At 45.5% G+C, this 24911-nt stretch overlaps 1 protein-coding gene across 1 annotated transcript in view; it reads right to left on the minus strand.

The window, feature by feature from the left end:
• LOC140535620 (uncharacterized) overlaps positions 1-24911 on the minus strand; it is a 57507-nt gene that overhangs the window by 26638 nt on the left and 5958 nt on the right. The window contains exons 16-44 of the mRNA XM_072657016.1: positions 24735-24841; positions 12301-12384; positions 12060-12216; positions 11769-11977; positions 11577-11677; positions 11266-11384; positions 10989-11144; positions 10285-10490; positions 10061-10146; positions 9821-9948; positions 9486-9611; positions 9096-9289; positions 8904-8998; positions 8634-8764; positions 8400-8524; positions 7202-7319; positions 5576-5788; positions 5179-5349; positions 4904-5041; positions 4708-4757; positions 4342-4474; positions 3984-4066; positions 3679-3802; positions 3316-3506; positions 2022-2112; positions 1470-1679; positions 1211-1366; positions 869-1002; positions 576-709 (exon numbers count right to left, since the gene is read on the minus strand). Of these exons, the coding sequence (XP_072513117.1) occupies positions 576-709; positions 869-1002; positions 1211-1366; positions 1470-1679; positions 2022-2112; positions 3316-3506; positions 3679-3802; positions 3984-4066; positions 4342-4474; positions 4708-4757; positions 4904-5041; positions 5179-5349; positions 5576-5788; positions 7202-7319; positions 8400-8524; positions 8634-8764; positions 8904-8998; positions 9096-9289; positions 9486-9611; positions 9821-9948; positions 10061-10146; positions 10285-10490; positions 10989-11144; positions 11266-11384; positions 11577-11677; positions 11769-11977; positions 12060-12216; positions 12301-12384; positions 24735-24841 (3970 nt within the window). The remainder of the gene's footprint in view (positions 1-575; positions 710-868; positions 1003-1210; positions 1367-1469; positions 1680-2021; positions 2113-3315; positions 3507-3678; positions 3803-3983; positions 4067-4341; positions 4475-4707; positions 4758-4903; positions 5042-5178; positions 5350-5575; positions 5789-7201; positions 7320-8399; positions 8525-8633; positions 8765-8903; positions 8999-9095; positions 9290-9485; positions 9612-9820; positions 9949-10060; positions 10147-10284; positions 10491-10988; positions 11145-11265; positions 11385-11576; positions 11678-11768; positions 11978-12059; positions 12217-12300; positions 12385-24734; positions 24842-24911) is intronic.

Consider the following 24911-nt stretch of genomic DNA (forward strand, 5'->3'; position numbering starts at 1 on the left):
GTATAAAGGTATAGGGTCAATGTTGTAGTTCTCGAGTCTGGTCTTGGGCTAGAGATCATTAACACCCGGTCTCTGTCTCGGGGTGAGGTGCACTCAGAAATGGTTAGTTAAAAATTAGTAATGAATTATTAGTTAACTGAAATACATTTTTCTGTGATCTTTGAATAAGTCAGGTTTAAGGCTAAATAATCAATGAGCTGAACAGTTGAACTCTCTATTGTTTCCTTTTAAGCCACCATAGAAGCAATAAAATAGTCACTGTACTATGATGTAACCTTACTCTTAAATCAACCCTAAACCCTTACCTGAACCTAAACATTAAAGGTAGGGTTAGGGTTAGGGTAAGGGTTAGGAGAAGGGTTACATTCAACAGACAATCATTTACATTCAGCTTAGAGTTCAGTTGCAATTAAGATACATTAAGTGTTATTAAGGGTTTTAGCCACATCTGGGCTCAGTATTGGCTCAGCTATTGAAAGTCTTGGTCTTGACACAAACTCACCTCTAATGGCCTAGAGTACAACACTAGTAAAGGTATATCACTATGTGTGTGTGTTTATAGATGTGTGTGTTACCCAGGTAAGTTCTCATGAGTAGGTAGAATGCTATGGGGTTGCTGCGCTTGCTGCTGTATGAGGATTTGGCGACGTTGTACAGAGCTGATTTCTGAGCAATAGAGCATGAGGATATACTCAAAGGATCTGCGGTTCTGCACAAAGACAAACAAACACTGCATGAGTTCTCCACCTAAACAACATGGACTAGACCACACTCCGTATACAGCGTACTGGCATACCCAGCTAAATCCTGTGCTTTTGGTATGTATATCTGCAGGTGTCTTTAAGTGAGTGCATGCTTGTGTACTTACTCCAGACTAGCAGCAGCGATGTTCTCGAGGACACTGACGTCCAAAGAACAGACATTGGGTCCAATTGCATTTAGTTCAGTGGTTCCCAGAGTGTTTCCCTCCACACTGAGATACTTCATAATCACTGCTTTACTCTACAACACACACACATTCACAGATGATGCAAACAGAGTGTATGAGAAACACACATTTCAGACACGTCCTCCATGCCACTAGCGCCACCTTGTGTTTTTTGTGAAGTCAGTCAGCAGTAATGTTCAGCTGATATTATTGGTTATATTTTAGTCCACAGTAAAATACTTAAATTGCAGTACTTCACATAAACATTCTTAGACACATTACCTGCTCTGAAGTCCACTCTCCATTATATGCGTCCATCAAAAAGGACAGTGTGTCAGTTGTGGTGATGCTCCACTTGTTGATGTCACTAATATTGGCTACACGGGATGTGGAGCCCAGTAGCTGTACTACTCTCTCTGGAAGGCCGGATGGGTACAGCTAAAAACACACAAACATATAATCAGTTCAAACATCTGATAAAACAATGTGGACATCATCTACAATACCAGGAGATGTTCCAGTAACACACATATTCACTGACCTGGTTCAGTTTGTCCAGAATGACCATCTGCATGCTGGTGTCCACCACTTTGTCAGTGACAGCTGCCAGGTTATCACTCAGGACTGTGATGTCCAGACACAAGTCAAACTGGGTGGAGTCGTAGTCATAAGGAAATGATTCATCCTCGATCGTCACGGATGTGATGTTGCCAAATGTACACTCTGAAGAACCCATAACGTAATTAATAATCTAATAAAATAATTATGCATGTGTTATACACACCCATACACTAAAAACACATGACCACAGCATAGTTACACAGCTAATTCTGGATACCTGCAGAACGTCTGTATCTTCCAAATGTGGACGCTAGGTGTAGACTTCTCAGCTTTCTCTTTGGGGTCTTCTTCATCCTCAGGAATGGCAAGAATGACCTGAGATATATTTTCCTTATGGACTGAAACACACACAGAAATATTTAAAAAATATTTAAAAATACACCAACCCATCTCATTAACATATGCTATGGCAATAAACAAGCATATATAATATATAAATACATATATATAAAAGAAAATGAAAGAAACATACAAAACTAAATTTTTTCCAGAAATCTTGTTTGAAGTAGAGGGGTAGGGTTCCCAGCTTCTGCAGAGTTTTCAGATTCCATGCTGTGGGATAACTGAGGAGAAACAAGGCCAGTGAACCACATGGCAATTTACATAATGCATTTAGACCCTACATCTTTTTTACGAGGGTCAGACTCTACACTCAGCACTGATCCCAACAGAACACATACACACACAATTCAACTCTACACACTTACAGACAATTTCCACTCCCATGAGCAATTAAGGGTCAATGTGCAATTATCTGTAAATAATCTGGTAATAATATAGTGTTTCAGACTTTTATTATTTACATATATCCTGGTTATTGATCTACCTCTTTTTGTAAACTGAGTGTTGCTATCCCTGCGTATGTCTTATATACTCTCTGCAAACTGGAATTAATCAGACTATCACACCTCTTTGAACGGCACCATACTGAGGAATGTTATAATTCTGAGAACAGGGATAATGCTCAGTAGTGTGTAAGTATCTGTTCTAAATCCTTGTATGATTTTAAAATGGAAGATGTTACTTCTGGTTATTACATGTATATAGTGAGCCTCTATGGTCTGGTCAAAGCACCATCATGCATACGTATGTCTTAATGTTCCAAAGACTATTTTTTATCTATTAAGGAAACCGTGACTATAAAGGAGGAAAGCATTCACAGGGTTTTTAGACTGTTCACTTTCCACAAATCTACTAGATGTTTCAAATGTTGTAGATTCTGCATAAGAAAGATGTGGGCAATTAACTGGAGCAAGTACACACACCGTAGGTTTACACCAAACTGAACCTTAAAAGTGTTTAAAACACAAGGACTCTTTACTTCTGGCTAAGATGACAATATAGTGAGGAGGTTTCTGTCTGCTCCATCTGGCAAACATTGCTTTTTCATTCATCCATCCATACAGTTCATGTTTTCTTAAATACCAAGCAGCATTTGAAGGTGCAAGTACCTGTCACTGTACATTTGACCACTAGGGGCAGTGAGCGCACACACACACCCAGAGTGGTGGGCAGCCAACTCTAGCGCCCGGGGAGCAGAGAGGGTAAAGGGCCTTGCTCAAGGGCCCAACAGTGGCAGCTTGCCGAGCCCGGGAATCAAACCGGGCTCTAACCACTGAGCACCACTGCCGCCACTGTGTAATAACATTTCAGTGTGCTGCATGTTATATGTAACCTCTTTTAAAGTAATGATTCTGACACCTTGCATAAAATCCATTTTCTTTAGCTACATATCACAAATACCTCTCGATTAACATCGTTCTCACCCATAAGAAGTGTTTCCAGAGAACAGCAGTGTCTGTACAGCGGTGATCTGAGAGTCAGAAAGGTCTCCACAGTTCTTCAGTTTCTCCAGGATGAGTGGGTCAGAGTTCTGGATGTAGGAGGAGTCCAGAGTGCAGACCATGTTACCCAGAACCTCCACCTGATCCTCAGTCAGACTCGTACCAGATATACCCTACAAGAACACAGACCATGGATGTGTGTGAGGCTGAGTGAAAGAGTGGGAGTTAGTGTGTAGAGTGTGTTTTACTAGGTATCAGTGTGTGTGTGTGTGTGTGTGTGTGAGTCTTTATTTAGGATAGTTTTTTGGATGCATATCAGTGAGAGTGAATATGTAAGTGTGTTACCAGGCAGTTCTGAGCATTCCTGAACAAGATGGACTGTCTGTTGAGAACGCTGGAGAGAACCGAGAAATCTGCTCCACCCAGAGCACTGAAGTACGACCTGCAGTCCTTCTGCACCTTCTCATAGCTACAACACACACACACACACATACACACACACATACACCAACACACACACACACACACACACACACACACACACACACACACACACACATGCTTAACACTTTAAAGAGGGAATTAGAGGGAGTATTATTGTTTTTATGGAAATGTGTGTGTGTGTGTGTGTGTGTGTTTTAGTTACACACCTGTAGTAGAGGAGCATTTCAGAAGGTACATCAGTGAAGCTCAGAGTTGAGTCGTCTTTCACATAGTTGTACATGCAGGTCAGCTGTAACACAGAACACCAACCATTACACCAGAGTTACATTAGCCTTTCTCTTTCATTTCACAATAATACTACTACTACTAATAATAATAATAATAATAATAATATATCCATGGAATAATCTATAATAATATATAATAATAATCTATAATAATCTATAGAAAATCATTAATAAGTGTATTAGTAGATAATCTGCTGATGGAGTAAAGTGTAGCATCTGCCCAGACACAAATCAATTATCACACTAATTAACATCAGCTGAGCATTAGAGTGTGTACCTGAGACTCCTTCAGGATGAGCTTGTTCCTGTCTGCCCGTGGTCTACAGGCTTTCACCACCTGAGTGACTTTCTGCAGTGTTAGAGATTTAACCGAGCTGCAGGTGAATCCCTGCAGCACTGACTCTGACAGCCTGCAGGGGGAGACACATCAGTAATTTTTAGTCATTCACTTATAAAGATCCAGTTCTGGAGAGCAGAGTTTGGTGTAGCTTGTTTGAAAACTAGCCAGGGTCAGTGTTTGTCAGAGCTGAGTTAGTCAGAGTTAGTCAAGATAGTCCAAACCATTTAGTCAGAGAAATGTAAATTTTAGGAATGTTATCATGGTGAAAAATGTTGTTGTGATTAATATTATCTGAGAACTCACTCTTCTGTATCCCCTGTGGCTCGAGAAACTGCTCCAAACAGCACAACAGCCTGGTAAATAAAAACACACACAAACAAAGCAAATCTAATCAGTCAGAGAGCCGCATGACCAGGTTCAGTCAGGGACAGTCAGGGACAGACTTGTGGTTTCTACAGGTTAGTAGTTGGACTGAATGGGGAGGTGAGTCATCTGTTACCTGTGGCTGACTCCAGCTCTTCTTATTGATCAGCGAAACATCAACAGATGTCAGGTTCGTCAGTAGAACAGGTGGGATATATGCTGCCAGCTTATCTGGAACGTTCTCCACCACTTTGGTCTTGTCCACAGAGACAATCTAGAACAAAGAGTAGAGGAAGAACCTCTGATGTTGCTCTGCTGTGTTCATTTGTTTTACAGTGAAATCTGGTGTAATATGGGATTATCTATGTACCTGGTTCTGGTGTGTGTGTGTGTGTGTGTGTGTGTGATTACCTTCTGAACATATGAATGTTGTACAATCACTGGTGCTGTCTGAATGTTGTTGATGAATGTTGGATTCTGGGATACAGTCAGAAGCTGAGAGGCTGGGATGCGGTTGATGGTTGCAGAGGAAACACCGCTGATAACTGTGCCCAGAGTCACCAGAGAAGAGGCACTGTTGATCTGTCAATCATCCAATGAGACGATAGATTTGGTAATTATAACCATTCATATATTTGATTACACTGATGCATCATCCTCAAAGACCAGCAGGTTTGTGTAGATGTTTAAACATTACCAGAGTACCGGAGCAACGTTTCTGTAGTAATGTAATACAAATGTAGTAGAAGTTCTCTTGGCTAGATCAGTTATAAATTATCCAGGTAATCTGTGTGCTGCGTACACTCACATTGAAGCCTGCAGTAGTGATGCTCTGGATGAGGGCATTGGCCTGACCCTGGTTCCAGCCTGTGACGGTGCTGAGGATGGGCAGAGTGCTGTTAATGACACTGGGGATAGCAGTGCTAATTTGACCCTCTGTCAGACCAATGCTTTGGTTTCCGAGTGTCTGGATGGTGGATGTAGATAACGTGCGGAAGTTTGAAGCTAGTCCTGCTGAGACCTGTGAGAAAAGGAAGATGGTAAATTATAAATGTACAAATATAAATTTATATAGGGAGATATGTGTAGACAAATGTTTTTCCCACTGATCCACTAATGTAATCTGTCTTTAATTGGCTGGTTAACATTTTTTTCTCCCCAGTTTAGTAACTTCCTATTCCCATCTACCTGTGAGGACTCTCCTCATCACACTAAAATGTCTTCTACTAATGCAACGCTATTGGACAGCTGGGAAGCACTAACTGCCAGTAAGTTCTGTTACAACAGGTAGCAGACACCTGCACTTGCTTGCATTGGGGAGAAGCATCCTACCCGTTATGCTCTAAGATTCCTGGAATAAAGTGCCCCGTGCCATCAGCAATAACCTCAACCAGGTGTTTCCTGTATCTGTGGACATCAGCACATCTGTCTGAAGGAACTACAGCCCATTTTTCCTGGAAGAACTGCATTAGCTCTGTCAGGTTCCTTGGACGCCTCAAGTGTACAGCGCTCTTCAAGTCAGTCCATGTCATTCGTATGCCATTCTGCTGTGAACTTGGTCTGGTGTTTTGGGTCATTGTCCTGTTGCATTACCCAACTGCTACAGACTTGCAGCTGACATACAGACACTCCCACATTATCCTGTAGAATATTTTTATGAATTTATTTTTTCCTCATTGATTGTAAGCTTTATGGTTGGGATAATGTTTTCATGCTGATCTGCAGTGCCTTTTTTATGCCAGAGGTGCTGCATGTTCATTCCAATTAGCTCAATCTTTATTTGTCCTCAACATTTTTAAAACCATTGAGGAGTGTCAATGTGCTCTTTCTCAAACTTCAGGCATGTAGCAATGCTTTTTTTGTAAGCTGCGGCTTTCTTTGTGGTGCCCTGCCATAGACACCCAGCTTGTTCAAGGTTTTACGGACTGTAGACTCATGAACACAGATGTTAGCCTGGACCAATGATGCCTTCAGATCTTTAGCCGTCACTCTGGGTTGTTTCTTTATCTCACAGATGAGAGTCTATTGTGCCCCAGGGGTCATTTTGACTGGGCGTCCACTTCTTGGCAGAGTAGCACACTTAGTTTCTTAAGAAGACTTCAGGTACAATAACACCTGACTCCAATTGGCTTTTTTAGATCATTAACTCAAGGTTCACATCCTTTATCCACTAGCACAGTGAGGCTTTTATGTTGTCCTCAATGAAGTAGTGAATGATCAGTTTTTGGGTTAATATTTTAGGTACATATTTGTCAGTACACTTGGATGACAAATGAATGCATAAATCATTCAATTCTTAAGGGTTCACATACCTTTTTCTTGCCATTGTAAGTAGCAATGATGGTTGTGCTACTTAGGAACACAGAAGTTAACAATTCCTAAACCATATTTTTAATCTTATTTGTTGATTAATATATATTGGTCAAAAAAGTACCTCTGGATCAATTGCACTGCAGAATTTATTGAGGCTCTCCAGGATGGTCTTGCTGTTTTCAGCTCCAAGAGAAACAAATGCAGAACCAGGAGCCCCACACAAGAGCACACCGAGCAACCTACACACAGAAAAACAATAGCAATGAGGGGAACGAAAGGCTATAACTGTGTAATAAATGTGACAGTAAATTTTATTTGGATGGAACAGCAGTATAAAAGTGAATACTGTTTCATCAATGACTAAAGATCTTTAGAAATAACTAGGAGCAAGACCCAATGGATACTGGCTTGATCCACTCCAAGCCACAGTAGAGTCACAGAATCTACATATGTGCAGTGGTAGGTGCTCCATTTTCTGATCTCCACCAAAATATACAATTTACTAAAATGCCCTGGAAGACCTGGTAAATAACTCTCATTATTCTCAAAACCACCGTCTCCTGCACTCGTAACTGTTACCCAAAATGACTATAACATGTTCAGACTCAAATGCAAGATGTTGTGATTAAGCAATATGTAAAGTCTTGCAAGAAGGTTCATGTGAAAAACTGCTTAAAACGTTTAGCTCTGAAAATAGAAATCTGGATGTATAACTGCAGTATGTTTGTAGTATTTAGTGTGTAGTGTGTTACCTGAGGGGGTTGTAGTCAGGATTCTGGATGTAGAGCTGTGAGCTGTAGTATTTAGTGTGTAGTGTGTTACCTGAGGGGGTTGTAGTCAGGATTCTGGATGTAGAGCTGTGAGCTGTAGTATTTAGTGTGTAGTGTGTAGTGTGTTACCTGAGGGGGTTGTAGTCAGGATTCTGGATGTAGTGCTGTAGTATTTAGTGTGTAGTGTGTTACCTGAGGGGGTTGTAGTCAGGTTTCTAGATGTAGAGCTGTGAGCTGTAGTATTTAGTGTGTAGTGTGTTACCTGAGGAGGTTGTAGTCAGGATTCTGGATGTAGAGCTGTGAGCTGTAGTATTTAGTGTGTAGTGTGTTACCTGAGGGGGTTGTAGTCAGGATTCTGGATGTAGAGCTGTGAGCTGTAGTATTTAGTGTGTAGTGTGTTACCTGAGGGGGTTGTAGTCAGGATTCTGGATGTAGAGCTGTGAGCTGTAGTATTTAGTGTGTAGTGTGTTACCTGAGGGGGTTGTAGTCAGGATTCTGGATGTAGAGCTGTGAGCTGTAGTATTTAGTGTGTAGTGTGTAGTGTGTTACCTGAGGGGGTTGTAGTCAGGTTTCTGGATGTAGAGCTGTGAGCTGTAGTATTTGGTGACGTTGGCTGGAATTCCTGTGTTGTTAAACAGCTGGATATTCTGAGAGTTTTCCAGGAACACACCGATCTACACAACACAATCAAACCTCAGTAAACTGGGAGATCAGATGTGTGTGAGTGTGTTTGTGTGTACATATGTGTATGTGTGTGTATAAGTGTGTTTGGGTGAGTGTTACCTTGCTCTCTGGTACAAAGGACTGGAGGTCAGTGAGGGTGATGAAGGTGATGAAGACTCCAATGTTGTCGGCGAACCAGGCAGTGGAGTTCAGAAGGGGATCGGAGGAGTTATAGCAGCGAGGAGATCCATCTACAAGGTTCACACATACACACACATAAACCACAGAAACACACACATGTATACACACTTACTAAATGTGTAGAGTCTCCAGAGCACAGATGAACATACAGAGGGAGAGACAGAACAAGATCAACGTAGCTGTGCTTACCACTGCTGTTCAGATACGCCTTTATAGAGCTGTAGACATCAGCTGGGGTGAAATCAGTGGCTGAGAAATTATAGTTCTTCCCCAGGACTGAAACCCTGATCATAAAAATAATAACAATCAATTATTTTACAACAGAAAGATCATTATTAACCATGACCCAACAGTTTATCTCCACTCCAAACAGAGACTCACATTTTCCTGAATGACAGGCAGGAGGCGCCGCTGAGCTGAGTGGAGCTGATGAGCTGAGAGCTGAGGAAGGGCAGGTACTGAACCAGTCTGACATTAAACCACTGATCCACCTCATCCTGAGACGACACACTGAGAGCACCAGACCACACACACCCCAACGTCTGCCTGCCCACAGCTGCAGACACAACCGGCTCCTGCACAGAGATCCAGAGGGAGGAAGCAGAGGTCCAGAGAGGAATGGAGAGAGACAGAAAAGAGAGCTTTAAACATGGATTACTGCATTAAATCCATCTGAAAGAGTCAAACTGAGGGAGAAACAGCAGGACTGAATGGATGGAGAAGACTGAGAGTGAAGGTAGAGGGAGAAAGGTGAGATGAGCACAGGTGTACCGTCTGCAGGTACTGGTTGGTGCTGTTGTAGTTGTTGAGGAGCGTGCAGAGATCTGACCCGTTCCTGACTGTGTTGGACCCTTTCAGAAACTCCCTCAGTTCTCCTGGAGAGATGGAGCCCAACAGCTACAGAACAGAGAGGAGATCAACACACTCACTATAGAGAGAGGGGTGTGTGGATAAACGCTCACTATTGGACTGACTGGTTTACTCATGGGCTGGTTAGGAACAGTGCTACTGAAGGACTGTAGGCTGGATTAATGACTGGCTCAGTGACTGTGTGACTGGCTGACTCTGAAACTTGCTTTTTCCTCTCAGGTTTAAAGCAGCAGTACCTCTTGCTGTCGGCTGGCTGGGATGATGGACAGAAGGCCGCTCAGGTCAGGAAATCCAAAACTGAGGAAGGAGGTCCTGAGGAAGACAAAGAAGCTCCCGCCGCTGTAGCAACGCAGACCATTCGGTTCTGTAGAGCAAAAACAACAAATAAACAAATCAAACAAACAAAACAATGTTTCTATTTATTTATTTATTTATTTATTTATTTAATAGTGAGCATGAGGGAGTGTGTGTTATACCTGTGAGGAGCTGCTGGATGTTGCTGTAGATCTGAACCTGTATGTCGTTGCTGAAAGCTGATCTCAGAGAGTCCAACTTGCTGACTCTGTTACAGCACAGGAAATAGTTAATCACAGCCGTGCTACACAAAGCTCAACACACAAGACTCCACACTTCCTCCCTCTCTTCCCCTCTTTATATTATCCCACATTAAACACTCAGCAACACTAGAAGTGTCTCTTACGCTGTCTGGCTGGTGTTGCAGGTCCGGTTTCTGATAATGTTGAAGTATGGTCTTACATCTGCAGAGGAGAGGCTGGAGAGGAAGGGTCCGAGCCGAACATCCACCCACTGTAGAACCTCTGAATCAGACACTGCTGCAGTGCCTCTCAGCAGAACGGCCTGAAGGAACGCTCCCTTCACCTCAGTGGAGTACAGGGACTCGTTTTTCTTAACACAGAGAGATTTAGAGGTTAACAAGAGGTTAAAATAACATGCACTGCAAGATCTTAGTTTCCTGTTTAAAGGCAGCTTTACAGACTTTATTCTCCATTTCAGTTTTTATTCATGTTTGTTTGTTTGTTTCTATCAAATCCCAGATTGCTTATGAACTTGTTCACTCAGGTTTGTTGATGGTAGGGCGGAGGGGCACTGATTTCTCTGGGAACCTTCATGTTTGTGCTTCTATCTGACTCTATTTTCACCCAGGCTATTGACTAATATCACAGTCTTGTAGAGTCCTGCATGGCCCACCAGCTGAGCCCTTACACCCCACCAGTGTGCTCCACTCATCCACTCATTAGAGAGAATAATAAAACATCTACATTTAACAGAAAAGGACAGACTGAATTCATTAACTGTAAGAAATGGATGAGTTTTGAATGAGCATCTGCTGTTCATTATATCAGAAGATCTATGACAGCAATGAAGCAGAGAAGGGGTAAGTACCAGGATGTTGGGAGTGAGGATGTTGAAGAAGGAGGCAAACTGGTTTGGATTAATTGCTGCCATCACAGTGTTAACATCCTGAGGACCTCGGAGTCGAGAGGGTTCGGAGCACAGTTCTGCCAACTGGGCTGGAGTTAGAACTTCTGCTGCATTCACCTGAGAGAGAGAGTTACTATTAAACCAACCCCTGAACACAAGACAGTCACGCTTTTCTAATCTACTGTGTCTCAACAGAACAGTCATCAGAAGGTGCTGAGGTAAGTGTTGGGGAACTCACTCCATTGAAGTCTCTCTTCAGCCTGATGAAATCAGAGAATGAGGCCACACTTCTGAATCGGCCAAAATTCTTCACCAGCCAGTCAGAGTCATTGCTCACTGACTGCACACAGGACTGACCTAAAACCACAGGGTGTGTTACACAGACCACTAACTCATACACACAAACAAAAACACACCCAGGATCCTAAACAATAACAGGACAGCCAGGAACCGAATCTCTGCATTAAGTCAGTGTGACTTATTTAACAAGCTAACACACATTCTTCTAAAGGTAGGACTGCTCAGTTAGAGTAACACTGCTTTACATACCTGACAGGTCAGCTCTGGAGAGGAAGGGAAGGATGAAATCTGAGACGATGGACAGTTTCTTCTCTTCCATAAGAGGGTCTTGTGAACTAAAAGCCTCCACCCTAATTTTGAAGGGACGAGATCAGAAGTGGTGATTTATTTTTTGCTTTTCCTCATAAACATCATTTCATACATTTCAGTCTCCATACTTACACAGCCTGGTAGGACTGGCAGCTGAAGCTCTTGGAACTGAGACTGGAGAGGAAGTCTGAAGACACTGATGACAAAAATGGTCTGAGCCTGATCTGGAACCACTTGGTAATGAATGTAACATCCGTAAGCTGTGCAGCGCTGAAGTTGTTGACCTTCACCTCACCAATGGCATCAAGAACATGAGGGTCAGGCACACTGAAGTTGAGGGTCTGTGAGAGAAAGTGGGTGTTTCAATGTTCAGTATCAATCAAATGTTGAGCTGGTATTAATCTGTTACTCAGAGTTATCTACCATGTTGAAGTATGCATCCAGAGCTTCCCCCAGAGGTGCTGAAAATCTTTGGAAGAAAAGGGTCCAAGTTGCTTTGGATTCACTGATGTTGCTTGATAATTTACATGATAGAAGAGTGGTCAGATCTCTGGAAGACAGGACTGCAGCCTTGAAAGAAAGAAAAACAAGTAGAAAAAAGTTGATGAAGTAGAAAAATCCCTACATTTGAGATATTTTACATCTGGCTAATGAAAGACTTACTGATGAACAGGCATAATCAGAGATAGGGAAGTTACAGAGCACTGCTGAGGTATCTCCAGACAGGAGCTGAGTCTCAAGTGGACGACTGTTGGGGAAATAATGTAACATTAAACATCTCAAATGTCTTTCATTAAGTATTATTTTTAATTTTCAAAAACCAAACCTCACCTGTCTACACCTTGGCAAGAACTAGGTGTGTCTATAGTCATGGTGGTAGTAGCAGAAACTGTGGTGGTGTGAACATCACTTGTTGTTCTGTCAACAGCAGTTGTGCTGGAGTCAGCTGCATTTGTGGTGGTATCGATAGAAGTTGTGCTGGTGTCAAAAGCAGTTGTGGTGATATCAATAGTAGTTGTGGTGGTGTCAGCTGCAGTTGTGGTGGTGTCAGCTGAAGTTGTGGATGTGTCAATAGTATTTGTGGTGGTGTCAATAGTATTTGTTGTGGTGTCAACAGCAGTTGTGGTGGTTTCAACAGCATTTGTGGTGGTGTCAGCTGTAGTTGTGGTGGTGTCATCAGCAGTTGTGGTGGTGTCAGCTGCAGTTGTGGTTGTGTCAGCTGAAGTTGTGGTTGTGTCAATAGTAGTCGTGGTGGTGTCAACAGCAGTTGTGGTTGTGTCAGCTGCTGTTGAGGTTGTGTAAGCTGCAGTTGTGGTGGTGTCAATAGTAGTTGTGGTGGTGTCAACAGCAGTTGTGGTTGTGTCAGCTGCAGTTGTGGTGGTGTCAACAGCAGTTGTGTTGGTGTAAGCTGTAGTTGTGGTGGTGTCTGCTGCAGTTGTGGTTGTGTCATTAGTAGTTGTGGTTGTGTCAGCTGCAGCTGTGGTCAAGTCAACAGCAGTTGTGTTGGTGTCACCAGCAGTTGTGGTGGTGTAAGCTGAATTTATGGTGGTGTCAGCTGCAGTTGTGGTTGTGTCAGCTAAACTTGTGGTTGTGTCAATAGTAGTTGTGGTTGTGTCAATAGTAGTTGTGGTTGTGTCAGTTGAAGTTGTGGTTGTGTCAATAGTAGTTGTGGTTGTGTCAACAGCATTTGTGGTTGTGTCAGCCGCAGTTGTGGTGGTGTCAGCTGCAGTTGTGGTTGTGTCAGCTAAACTTGTGGTTGTGTCAATAGTAGTTGTGGTTGTGTCAACAGCATTTGTGGTTGTGTCAGCCGCAGTTGTGGTGGTGTCAATAGTAGTTGTGGTGGTGTAAACAGCAGTTGAGGTTGTGTCAGCTGCAGTTGTGGTTGTGTCAGCTGCAGTTGTGGTTGTGTCAATAGTAGTTGTGGTTGTGTCAATAGTAGTTGTGGTTGTGTCAGTTGAAGTTGTGGTGGTGTCAAATGCAGTTGTGGTGGTGTCAAAAGCAGTTGTGGTGGTGTAAGCTGAAGTTGTGGTGGTGTCAGCTGCAGTTTTGTTGGTGTAAAATGCAGTTGTGGTGGTGTCAATAGTAGTTGTGGTTGTGTCCACAGCAGTTGTGATTGTGTCAGCTGCAGTTGTGGTTGTGTCAATAGAAGTTGTGGTTGTGTCAATAGTAGTTGAGGTTGTGTCAGCTGCAGTTGTGGTCAAGTCAACAGCAGTTGTGGTGGTGGCAGCTGCAGTTGTGGTGGTGTCATCAGCAGTTGTGGTTGCTTCAATAGTAGTTGTGGTGGTGTCAACAGCAGTTGTGGTGGTGTCAACAGCAGTTGTGGTGGTGTCAGCTGTAGTTGTGGTGGTGTCATCAGCAGTTGTGTTTGTTTCAACAGCAGTTGTGGTTGTGTCAGCTGTAGTTGTGGTGGTGTCTGCTGCAGTTGTGGTTCTGTCATTAGTAGTTGTGGTTGTGTCAGCTGCAGCTGTGGTCAAGTCAACAGCAGTTGTGTTGGTGTCACCAGCAGTTGTGGTGGTGTAAGCTGAATTTATGGTGGTGTCAGCTGCAGTTGTGGTTGTGTCAGCTAAACTTGTGGTTGTGTCAATAGTAGTTGTGGTTGTGTCAATAGTAGTTGTGGTTGTGTCAGTTGAAGTTGTGGTTGTGTCAAAAGTAGTTGTGGTTGTGTCAATAGTAGTTGTGGTGGTGTAAACAGCAGTTGAGGTTGTGTCAGCTGCAGTTGTGGTTGTGTCAGCTGCAGTTGTGGTTGTGTCAATAGTAGTTGTGGTTGTGTCAATAGTAGTTGTGGTTGTGTCAGTTGAAGTTGTGGTGGTGTCAAATGCAGTTGTGGTGGTGTCAAAAGCAGTTGTGGTGGTGTAAGCTGAAGTTGTGGTGGTGTCAGCTGCAGTTTTGTTGGTGTAAAATGCAGTTGTGGTGGTGTCAATAGTAGTTGTGGTTGTGTCCACAGCAGTTGTGATTGTGTCAGCTGCAGTTGTGGTTGTGTCAATAGAAGTTGTGGTTGTGTCAATAGTAGTTGAGGTTGTGTCAGCTGCAGTTGTGGTCAAGTCAACAGCAGTTGTGGTGGTGGCAGCTGCAGTTGTGGTGGTGTCATCAGCAGTTGTGGTTGCTTCAATAGTAGTTGTGGTGGTGTCAACAGCAGTTGTGGTGGTGTCAACAGCAGTTGTGGTGGTGTCAGCTGTAGTTGTGGTGGTGTCATCAGCAGTTGTGTTTGTTTCAACAGCAGTTGTGGTTGTGTCAGCTGCAGTTGTGGTTGTGTCAGTTAAAGTTGTGGTTGTGTCAATAGTAGTTGTGGTGGTGTCAACAGCAGTTGTGGTTGTGTCAATAGTAGTTGTGGTGGTGTCAATAGTAGTTGTGGTTGTGTCAGCTGCAGTTCTGGTGGTGTCATCAGCAGTTGTGGTTGTGTCAGCTGCAGTTGTGGTGGTGTCATCAGCAGTTGTGGTTGTGTCAGCTGAAGTTGTGGTTGTGTCAATAGTAGTTGTGGTTGTGTCAACAGCAGTTGTGGTTGTGTCAGCTGCATTTGTGGTTGTGTCAATAGTAGTTGTGGTTGTGTGAATAGTATTTGTGTTTTTTTCAGCTGCAGTTGTGGTGGTGTCAATAGTAGTTGTGGTGGTGTCAATAGTAGTTGTGGTTGTGTCAGCTGCAGTTTTGGTGGTGTCATCAGCAGTTGTGGTTGTGTCAGCTGAAGTTGTGGTTGTGTCAATAGTAGTTGTGGTTGTGTCAGCTGCAGTTTTGGTGGTGTCATCAGCAGTTGTGGTTGTGTCAGCTGAAGTTGTGGTTGTGTCAATAGTAGTTGTGGTTGTTTCAGCTGCAGTTGTGGTCAAGTCAACAGCGGTTGTGGTGGTGTCAGCTGAATTTGTGGTGGTGTCAACAGCAGTTGTGGTGGTGTGAGCTGAAGTTGTGGTGGTGTCAACAACAGTTGTGGTTGCATCAATAGTAGTTGTGGTTGTGTCAGCTGCAGTTGTGGTGGTGTCAGCTGTAGTTGTGGTGGTGTCAGCTGAAGTTGTGGTGCTGTCAACAGCAGTTGTGGTTGTGTCAGCTGCAGTTGTGGTGGTGTCATCAGCAGTTGTGGTTGTGTCAGCTGAAGTTGTGGTGGTGTCAACAGCAGTTGTGGTTGTGTCAGCTGCAGTTGTGGTGGTGTCATCAGCAGTTGTGGTTGTGTCAGCTGTAGTTGTGGTGGTGTCAACAGCAATTGTGGTTGTGTCAGCTGTAGTTGTGGATGTGTCATCAGCAGTTGTGGTTGTGTCAGCTGAAGTTGTGGTTGTGTCAATAGTAGTTCTGGTTGTGTCAACGGCAGTTGTGGTTGTGTCAGCTGCAGTTGTGGTTGTGTCAATAGTAGTTGTGGTGGTGTCAACAGCAGTTGTGGTTGTGTCAGCTGCACTTGTGGTGGTGTCAACAGCAGTTGTGGTGGTGTCAACAGCAGTTGTGGTGGTGTCAGCTGAAGTTGTGGTTGTGTCAATAGTAGATGTGGTTGTGTCAGCTGCAGTTGTGGTGGTGTCAATAGTAGTTGTGGTGGTGTCAACAGCGGTTTTGTTTGTCTCAATAGTAGTTGTGTTGGTGTCAACAGCATTTGTGGTTGTGTCAGCTGCAGTTGTGGTGGTTTCAACAGCAGTTGTGGTGGTGTCAACAGCAATTGAGGTTGTGTCAGCTGCACTTGTGGTGGTGTCAATAGTAGTTGTGGTGGTGTTAACAGCAGTTGTGGTTGTGTCAGCTGCAGTTGTGGTGGTGTCAACAGCAGTTGTGGTGGTGCCAACTGCAGTTGTGGTGGTTTCAGCTGCAGTTGTCGTGTCAGCTGCAGTTGTGGTAGTGTCAAAAGCAGTTGTGGTTGTGTCAGCTGTAGTTGTGGTGATGTCAGCTGCAGTTGTGCTGGTGTAGGCTGCTGTAGTGCTGGTGTCAGCTGGAGTTGTGGTTGTGTCAATAGTAGATGTGGTTGTGTCAGCTGCAGTTGTGGTGGTGTAAATAGTAGTTGTGGTGGTGTCAACAGCGGTTGTGGTTGTGTCAGCTGCAGTTGTGGTGGTGTCATCAGCAGTTGTGGTTGTGTCAGCTGAAGTTGTGGTTGTTTCAGCTGCAGTTGTGGTGGTGTCAACTGCAGTTGTGGTGGTGTCAATAGTAGTTGTGGTGGTGTCAACAGTAGTTGTGGTTGTGTCAGCTGATGTTGTGGTTGTCTCAATAGTAGTTGTGGTCAAGTCAACAGCAGTTGTGGTGGTGTCAGCTGCAGTTGTGGTGGTGTCAAAAGCAGATGTGGTTGTGTCAGCTGAAGTTGTGGTGGTGTCAGCTGCAGTTGTGGTGGTGTCAACAGCAGTTGTGGTTGTGTCAGCTGCAGTTGTGGTGGTGTCATCAGCAGTTGTGATTGTGTCAGCTGCAGTTGTGGTTGTGTCAATAATAGTTGTGGTTTTATCAGCTGCAGTTGTCATCAAGTTAACAGCGGTTGTGGTGGTCTCAGCTGCAGTTGTGGTGGTGTCAACAGCAGTTGTGGTTGTGTCAGCTGAAGTTGTGGTGGTGTCAACAACAGTTGTGTTTGTGTCAACAGCAGTTGTGGTGGTGTCAGCTGCAGTTGTGGTTGTATCAGCTGCAGTTGTGGTGGTGTCAACAGCAGTTGTGGCTTTGTCAGCTGCAGTTGTGGTGGTGTCAACAGCAGTTGTGGTTGCTTCAATAGTAGTTGTGGTGGTGTCAACAGCAGTTGTGGTGGTGTCAACAGCAGTTGTGGTGGTGTCAGCTGTAGTTGTGGTGGTGTCATCAGCAGTTGTGTTTGTGTCAACAGCAGTTGTGGTTGTGTCAGCTGCATTTGTGGTTGTGTCAGCTAAAGTTGTGGTTGTGTCAATAGTAGTTGTGGTTTTGTCAGCTGCAGTTGTGGTGGTGTCAATAGTAGTTGTGGTGGTGTCAATAGTAGTTGTGGTGGTGTCATCAGCAGTTGTGGTAGTGTCAGCTGCAGTTGTGGTGGTGTCATCAGCAGTTGTGGTTGTGTCATCTGAAGTTGTGTTTGTTTCAATAGTAGTTGTGGTTGTGTCAACAGCAGTTGTGGTTGTGTCAGCTGCAGTTGTGGTTGTGTCAATAGTAGTTGTGGTTGTGTCAATAGTAGTTGTGGTTGTGTCAGCTGCAGTTGTGGTGGTGTCATCAGCAGTTGTGGTTGTGTCAGCTGAAGTTGTGGTTGTGTCAATAGTAATTGTGGTTGTGTCAATAGTAGTTGTGGTTGTTTCAGCTGCAGTTGTGGTGGTGTCAACAACAGTTGTGGTGGTGTGAGCTGAAGTTGTGGTGGTGTCAACAACAGTTGTGGTTGCGTCAATAGTAGTTGTGGTTGTGTCAGCTGCAGTTGTGGTGGTGTCAGCTGTAGTTGTGGTGGTGTCATCAGCAGTTGTGATTGTGTCAGCTGCAGTTGTGGTTGTGTCAGTAGTTGTTGTGGTGGTGTCAACAGCAATTGTGGTTGTGTCAGCTGTAGTTGTGGTGGTGTCAACAGCAGTTGTGATTGTGTCAGCTGCAGTTGTGGTGGTGTCATCAGCAGTTGTGATTGTGTCAGCTGCAGTTGTGGTGGTGTCAACAGCAGTTGTGGTTGTGTCAGCTGCAGTTGTGGTCAAGTCAACAGCAGTTGTGGTTGTGTCAGCTGCAGTTGTGGTGGTGTCATCAGCAGTTGTGGTTGTGTCAGCTGAAGTTGTGGTTGTGTCAATAGTAGTTGTGGTTGTGTCAACAGCAGTTGTGGTTGTGTCAGCTGCAGTTTTGGTTGTGTCAATAGTAGTTGTGGTCAAGTCAACAGCAGTTTTGTTTGTGTCAGCTGCAGTTGTGGTTGTGTCAATAGTAGTTGTGGTTGTGTCAATAGTAGTTGTGGTTGTTTCAGCTGCAGTTGTGGTGGTGTCAACTGCAGTTGTGGTGGTGTCAATAGTAGTTGTGGTGGTGTCAACAGTAGTTGTGGTTGTGTCAGCTGAAGTTGTGGTTGTCTCAATAGTAGTTGTGGTCAAATCAACAGCAGTTGTGGTGGTGTAAGCTGAAGTTGTGGTGGTGTCAGCTGCAGTTTTGTTGGTGTAAAATGCAGTTGTGGTGGTGTCAACAGTAGTTGTGGTTGTGTCAGCTGAAATTGTGGTGGTGTCAGCTGCAGTTGTGGTGGTGTCAACAGCAGTTGTGGTTGTGTCAGCTGCAGTTGTGGTGGTGTCATCAGCAGTTGTGATTGTGTCAGCTGAAGTTGTGGTTGTTTCAATAGTAGTTGTGGTTGTGTCAACAGCAGTTGTGTTTGTGTCAGCTGCAGTTGTGGTTGTGTCAATAATAGTTGTGGTTTTATCAGCTGCAGTTGTCGTCAAGTTAACAGCGGTTGTGGTGGTGTCAGCTGCAGTTGTGGTGGTTTCAACAGCAGTTGTGGTTGTGTCAGCTGAAGTTGTGGTGGTGTCAACAGCAGTTGTGGTTGTGTCAGCTGCAGTTGTGGTGGTGTCAACAGCAGTTGTGGTTGTGTCAGCTGCAGTTGTGGTGGTGTCATCAGCAGTTGTGGTTGTGTCAGCTACAGTTGTGGTTGTGTCAATAGTAGTTGTGGTGGTGCCAACAGCAGTTATGGTTGTATCAATAGTAGTTGTGATGGTATCAACAGCAGTTGAGGTTGTGTCAGCTGACGTTGTGGTTGTGTCAACAGTAGTTGTGGTGGTGCCAACAGCAGTTATGGTTGTATCAATAGTAGTTGTGGTGGTATCAACAGCAGTTGAGGTTGTGTCAGCTGACGTTGTGGTTGTGTCAGCTGCAGTTGTGGTGGTGTTAATAGTAGTTGTGGTGGTGTCAGCTGCAGATGTGGTTGTGTCATCAGCAGTGTTGGTGGTTTCACCAGCAGTGGTTGTGGTTTCAACTGCTGTGGTGGTGGTTTCAGGAGCAGTAGTGGTAGTTTCAACTGCTGTGTTGGTGGTTTCAGCAGCAGTGGTTGTGGTTTCAAGTGCTGTGGTGGTGGTTTCAGCAGCAGTAATTGTGTTTTCAACTGCTGTGGTGGTGGTTTCAGGAGCAGTAGTGGTGGTTTCAACAGCAGTGATGGTGGTTCCAGCAGCAGTGGTGGTGGTTTCAGCAGCAGTGGTAGTGGTTTCAACAGCAGTAGTAGTGGTTTCAACAGCAGTGGTGGTGGTTTCAGCAGCAGTGGTGGTGGTTTCAACTGCTGTGGTGGTGGTTTCAGGAGCAGTAGTGGTAGTTTCAACTGCTGTGTTGGTGGTTTCAGCAGCAGTGGTTGTGGTTTCAACTGCTGTGGTGGTGGTTTCAGGAGCAGTGGTTGTGGTTTCAAGTGCTGTGGTGGTGGTTTCAGGAGCAGTAGTGGTGGTTTCAACAGCAGTGATGGTGGTTCCAGCAGCAGTGGTGGTGGTTTCAGCAGCAGTGGTAGTGGTTTCAACAGCAGTAGTAGTGGTTTCAACAGCAGTGGTGGTGGTTTCAGCAGCAGTGGTGGTGGTTTCAACTGCTGTGCTGGTGGTTTCAGCCGCAGTGGTTGTGGTTTCAACTGCTGTGCTGGTGGTTTCAGCAGCAGTGGTGGTGGTTTCAACAGCAGTGGTGGTGGTTTCAAGTGCTGTGGTGGTGGTTTCAGCAGCAGTGGTTGTGTTTTCAACTGCTGTGGTGGCTTTTTCAGGAGCAGTGGTGGTGGTTTCAGCAGCAGTTGTAGTGGTTTCAACAGCAGTGGTGGTGGTTTCAACTGCTGTGGTGGTGGTTTCAGGAGCAGTAGTCGTGGTTTCAACAGCAGTGGTGGTGGTTTCAGCAGCAGTGGTTGTGGTTTCAACTGCTGTGGTGGTGGTTTCAGCAGCAGTGGTGGTGGTTTCAACTGCTGTGGTGGTGGTTTCAGCAGCAGTGGTTGTGTTTTCAACTGCTGTGGTGGTGGTTTCAAGTGCTGTGGTGGTGGTTTCAGCAGCAGTGGTTGTGTTTTCAACTGCTGTGGTGGTGGTTTCAGGAGCAGTAGTGGTGATTTCAGCAGCAGTGGTAGTGGTTTCAACAGCAGTGGTGGTGGTTTCAACTGCTGTGGTGATGGTTTCAGGAGCAGTAGTGGTGGTTTCAACAGCAGTGGTGGTGGTTTCAGAACCAGTGGTTGTGGTTTCAACTGCTGTGGTGGTGGTTTCAGCAGCAGTGGTGGTGGTTTCAACTGCTGTGGTGGTGGTTTCAGCAGCAGTGGTGGTGGTTTCAACTAGTGTGCTGGTGGTTTCAGCAGCAGTGGTGGTGGTTTCAGCAGCAGTGGTGGTGGTTTTAACTGCTGTTGTGGTGGTTTCAGCAGCAGTGGTGGTGGTTTCAGCAGCAGTGGTGGTGGTTTCAACTGCTGTGCTGGTGGTTTCAGTAGCAGTGGTGGTGGTTTCAGCTGCTGTGGTGGTGGTTTCAGCAGCAGTGGTGGTGGTTTCAGCAGCAGTGGTGGTGGTTTCAACTGCTGTGCTGGTGGTTTCAGCAACAGTGGTGGTGGTTTCAACTGCTGTGGTGATGGTTTCAACTGCTGTTGTGGTGGTTTCAGCAGCAGTGGTGGTGGTTTCAACGGCTGTGCTGGTGGTTTCAGTAGCAGTGGTGGTGGTTTCAACGGCTGTGCTGGTGGTTTCAGAAGCAGTGGTTGTGGTTTCAACTGCTGTGTTGGTGGTTTCAGGAGCTGTAGTGGTGGTTTCAGCAGCAGTGGTGGTGGTTTCAACTGCTGTGCTGGTGGTTTCAGGAGCAGTTGTTGTGGTTTCAACTGCTGTGGTGGTGGTTTCAGCAGCAGTGGTTGTGGTTTCAACTGCTGTGTTGGTGGTTTCAGCAGCAGTGGTGGTGGTTTCAACTGCTGTGCTGGTGGTTTCAGGAGCAGTGGATGTGGGTTCAACTGCTGTGGTGGTGGTTTCAGCAGCAGTGATTGTGGTTTCAACTGCTGTGCTGGTGGTTTCAGCAACAGTGGTGGTGGTTTCAACTGCTGTGGTGGTGGTTTCAGCAGCAGTGGTTGTGGTTTCAACTGCTGTGTTGGTGGTTTCAGCAGCAGTGGTGGTGGTTTCAACTGCTGTGGTGGTGGTTTCAGGAGCAGTAGTGGTGGTTTCAACAGCAGTGGTGGTGGTTTCAGCAGCAGTGGTGGTGGTTTCAACTGCTGTGCTGGTGGTTTCAGCCGCAGTGGTTGTGGTTTCAACTGCTGTGGTGGTGGTTTCAGCAGCAGTGGTGGTGGTTTCAACAGCAGTGGTGGTGGTTTCAAGTGCTGTGGTGGTGGTTTCAGCAGCAGTGGTTGTGTTTTCAACTGCTGTGGTGGCTTTTTCAGGAGCAGTGGTGGTGGTTTCAGCAGCAGTGGTAGTGGTTTCAACAGCAGTGGTGGTGGTTTCAACTGCTGTGGTGGTGGTTTCAGGAGCAGTAGTCGTGGTTTCAACAGCAGTGGTGGTGGTTTCAGCAGCAGTGGTGGTGGTTTCAACTGCTGTGGTGGTGGTTTCAGCAGCAGTGGTTGTGTTTTCAACTGCTGTGGTGGTGGTTTCAAGTGCTGTGGTGGTGGTTTCAGCAGCAGTGGTTGTGTTTTCAACTGCTGTGGTGGTGGTTTCAGGAGCAGTAGTGGTTGTTTCAGCAGCAGTGGTAGTGGTTTCAACAGCAGTGGTGGTGGTTTCAACTGCTGTGGTGATGGTTTCAGGAGCAGTAGTGGTGGTTTCAACAGCAGTGGTGGTGGTTTCAGCAGCAGTGGTTGTGGTTTCAACTGCTGTGGTGGTGGTTTCAGCAGCAGTGGTGGTGGTTTCAACTGCTGTGGTGGTGGTTTCAGCAGCAGTGGTGGTGGTTTCAACTAGTGTGCTGGTGGTTTCAGCAGCAGTGGTGGTGGTTTCAGCAGCAGTGGTGGTGGTTTTAACTGCTGTTGTGGTGGTTTCAACTGCTGTTGTGGTGGTTTCAGCAGCAGTGGTGGTGGTTTCAGCAGCAGTGGTGGTGGTTTCAACTGCTGTGCTGGTGGTTTCAGTAGCAGTGGTGGTGGTTTCAGCTGCTGTGGTGGTGGTTTCAGCAGCTGTGGTGGTGGTTTCAGCAGCAGTGGTGGTGGTTTCAACTGCTGTGCTGGTGGTTTCAGCAACAGTTTTGGTGGTTTCAACTGCTGTGGTGATGGTTTCAACTGCTGTTGTGGTGGTTTCAGCAGCAGTGGTGGTGGTTTCAACGGCTGTGCTGGTGGTTTCAGTAGCAGTGGTGGTGGTTTCAACGGCTGTGCTGGTGGTTTCAGAAGCAGTGGTTGTGGTTTCAACTGCTGTGTTGGTGGTTTCAGGAGCTGTAGTGGTGGTTTCAGCAGCAGTGGTGGTGGTTTCAACTGCTGTGCTGGTGGTTTCAGGAGCAGTTGTTGTGGTTTCAACTGCTGTGGTGGTGGTTTCGACTGCTGTGCTGGTGGTTTCAGGAGCAGTGGATGTGGGTTCAACTGCTGTGGTGGTGGTTTCAGCAGCAGTGATTGTGGTTTCAACTGCTGTGCTGGTGGTTTCAGCAACAATGGTGGTGGTTTCAACTGCTGTGGTGATGGTTTCAACTGCTGTGCTGGTGGTTTCAGTAGCAGTGGTGGTGGTTTCAACGGCTGTGCTGGTGGTTTCAGTAGCAGTGGTGGTGGTTTCAACGGCTGTGCTGGTGGTTTCAGAAGCAGTGGTTGTGGTTTCAACTGCTGTGTTGGTGGTTTCAGGAGCTGTAGTGGTGGTTTCAGCAGCAGTGGTGGTGGTTTCAACTGCTGTGCTGGTGGTTTCAGGAGCAGTTGTTGTGGTTTCAACTGCTGTGGTGGTGGTTTCGACTGCTGTGCTGGTGGTTTCAGGAGCAGTGGATGTGGGTTCAACTGCTGTGGTGGTGGTTTCAGCAGCAGTGATTGTGGTTTCAACTGCTGTTGTGGTGGTTTCAGCAGCAGTGGTGGTGGTTTCAGCAGCAATGGTGGTGGTTTCATCAGCAGTGGTTGTGGTTTCAGCTGCTGTGGTGGTGGTGACAATAGTTGTGGTGTCTGTTTCAATAGCAGTGGTGGTGGTGTCAGTAGTTGTGTCTGTTTCAATAGAAGTGGTGGTGGTGTCAATAGTGGAGGTGTCTATTTCAATAGCAGTGGTGGTGGTGTCTGTTTTATTAGCAGTGGTTGTGGTGTCAATAGTTGTGGTGTGTGTTTCAATAGCAGTGGTGGTGGTGTCAATAGTGGTGGTGTCTGTTTTAATAGCAATGGTGATGGTGTCAATAGTGGTGGTGTCTGTTTCAATAGCAGTGGTGGTGGTGTCAATAGTGGTGGTGTCTGTTTCAATAGCAGTGGTGGTGGTGTCAATAGTGGTGGTGTCTCTTTCAATAGCAGTGGTGGTGGTGTCAATGGTGGTGGTGTCTGTTTCAATAGCAGTGGTGGTCGTGTCAATAGTGGTGGTGTCTGTTTCAATAGCAGTGGTGGTGGTGTCAATAGTGGTGGTGTCTGTTTCAATAGCAGTGGTGGTGTCTGTTTCAATAGCAATGGTGGTGGTGTCAACAGTGATGGTGTCTGTTTTAATAGCAGTGGTGGTGTCTGTTTCAATAGCAGTGGTGGTGGTGGTGTCAATAGTGGTGGTGTCTGTTTTAATAGCAGTGGTGGTGGTGGTGTCAATAGTTGTGGTGTCTGTTTCAATAGCAGTGGTGGTGGTGTCAATAGTGGTGGTGTCTGTTTCAATAGCAGTGGTGGTGGTGGTGGTGTCAATAGTTGTGGTGTCTGTTTCAATAGCAGTGGTGGTGGTGGTGTCAATAGTGGTGGTAACTGTTTCAATAGCAGTGGTGGTGGTGGTGTCAATAGTGGTGGTGTCTGTTTCAGTTACAGTGGTGGTGGTGTCAATAGTGGTGGTTTCTGTTTCAATAGCAGTGGTGGTGTCTGTTTCAATAGCAGTGGTGGTGGTGTCAATAGTGGTGGTTTCTGTTTCAATAGCAGTGGTGGTGTCTGTTTCAATAGCAGTGGTGGTGGTGTCAATAGTGGTGGTTTCTGTTTCAATAGCAGTGGTGGTGGTGTCGACTGCAGTGGTGGTGTCATTAGGAGTGGTGGTGTCACTAGGAGTGGTGTTGTTTTCAGTAGGAGTGGTGTTGTCAGTAGGAGTGGTGGTGGTGTCAGTAGGAGTGGTGGTGGTGTCACTTGGTGTAAGGGTGGTGTCAGTGTCGGTAATGAAACTGCTGGTGATCGGAGCAGATGTAGAGCTGGTGATGTCGTTTATACCCCGAACCAGGCCGATATTCAGGGTGTTCAGTTCAGACTGTTTCTGCTGAGTCTCCCAGTCCTGAACTACTGTAGAGTCCTGAAACAGCTTCAGATCTGCAATGTTCACCCCCATCAGATCCTGCACTTCACTCACACTCAGGTTCTGGAACACAAACACTTTCGGCTCAAAACTCCCATATCAGGAGATTTTATTTCCGATTCAATTTTAGTAA

The sequence above is a fragment of the Salminus brasiliensis genome, chromosome 15, assembly GCF_030463535.1.
Source record: "Salminus brasiliensis chromosome 15, fSalBra1.hap2, whole genome shotgun sequence".
Taxonomy (NCBI): Eukaryota; Metazoa; Chordata; class Actinopteri; order Characiformes; family Bryconidae; genus Salminus; species Salminus brasiliensis.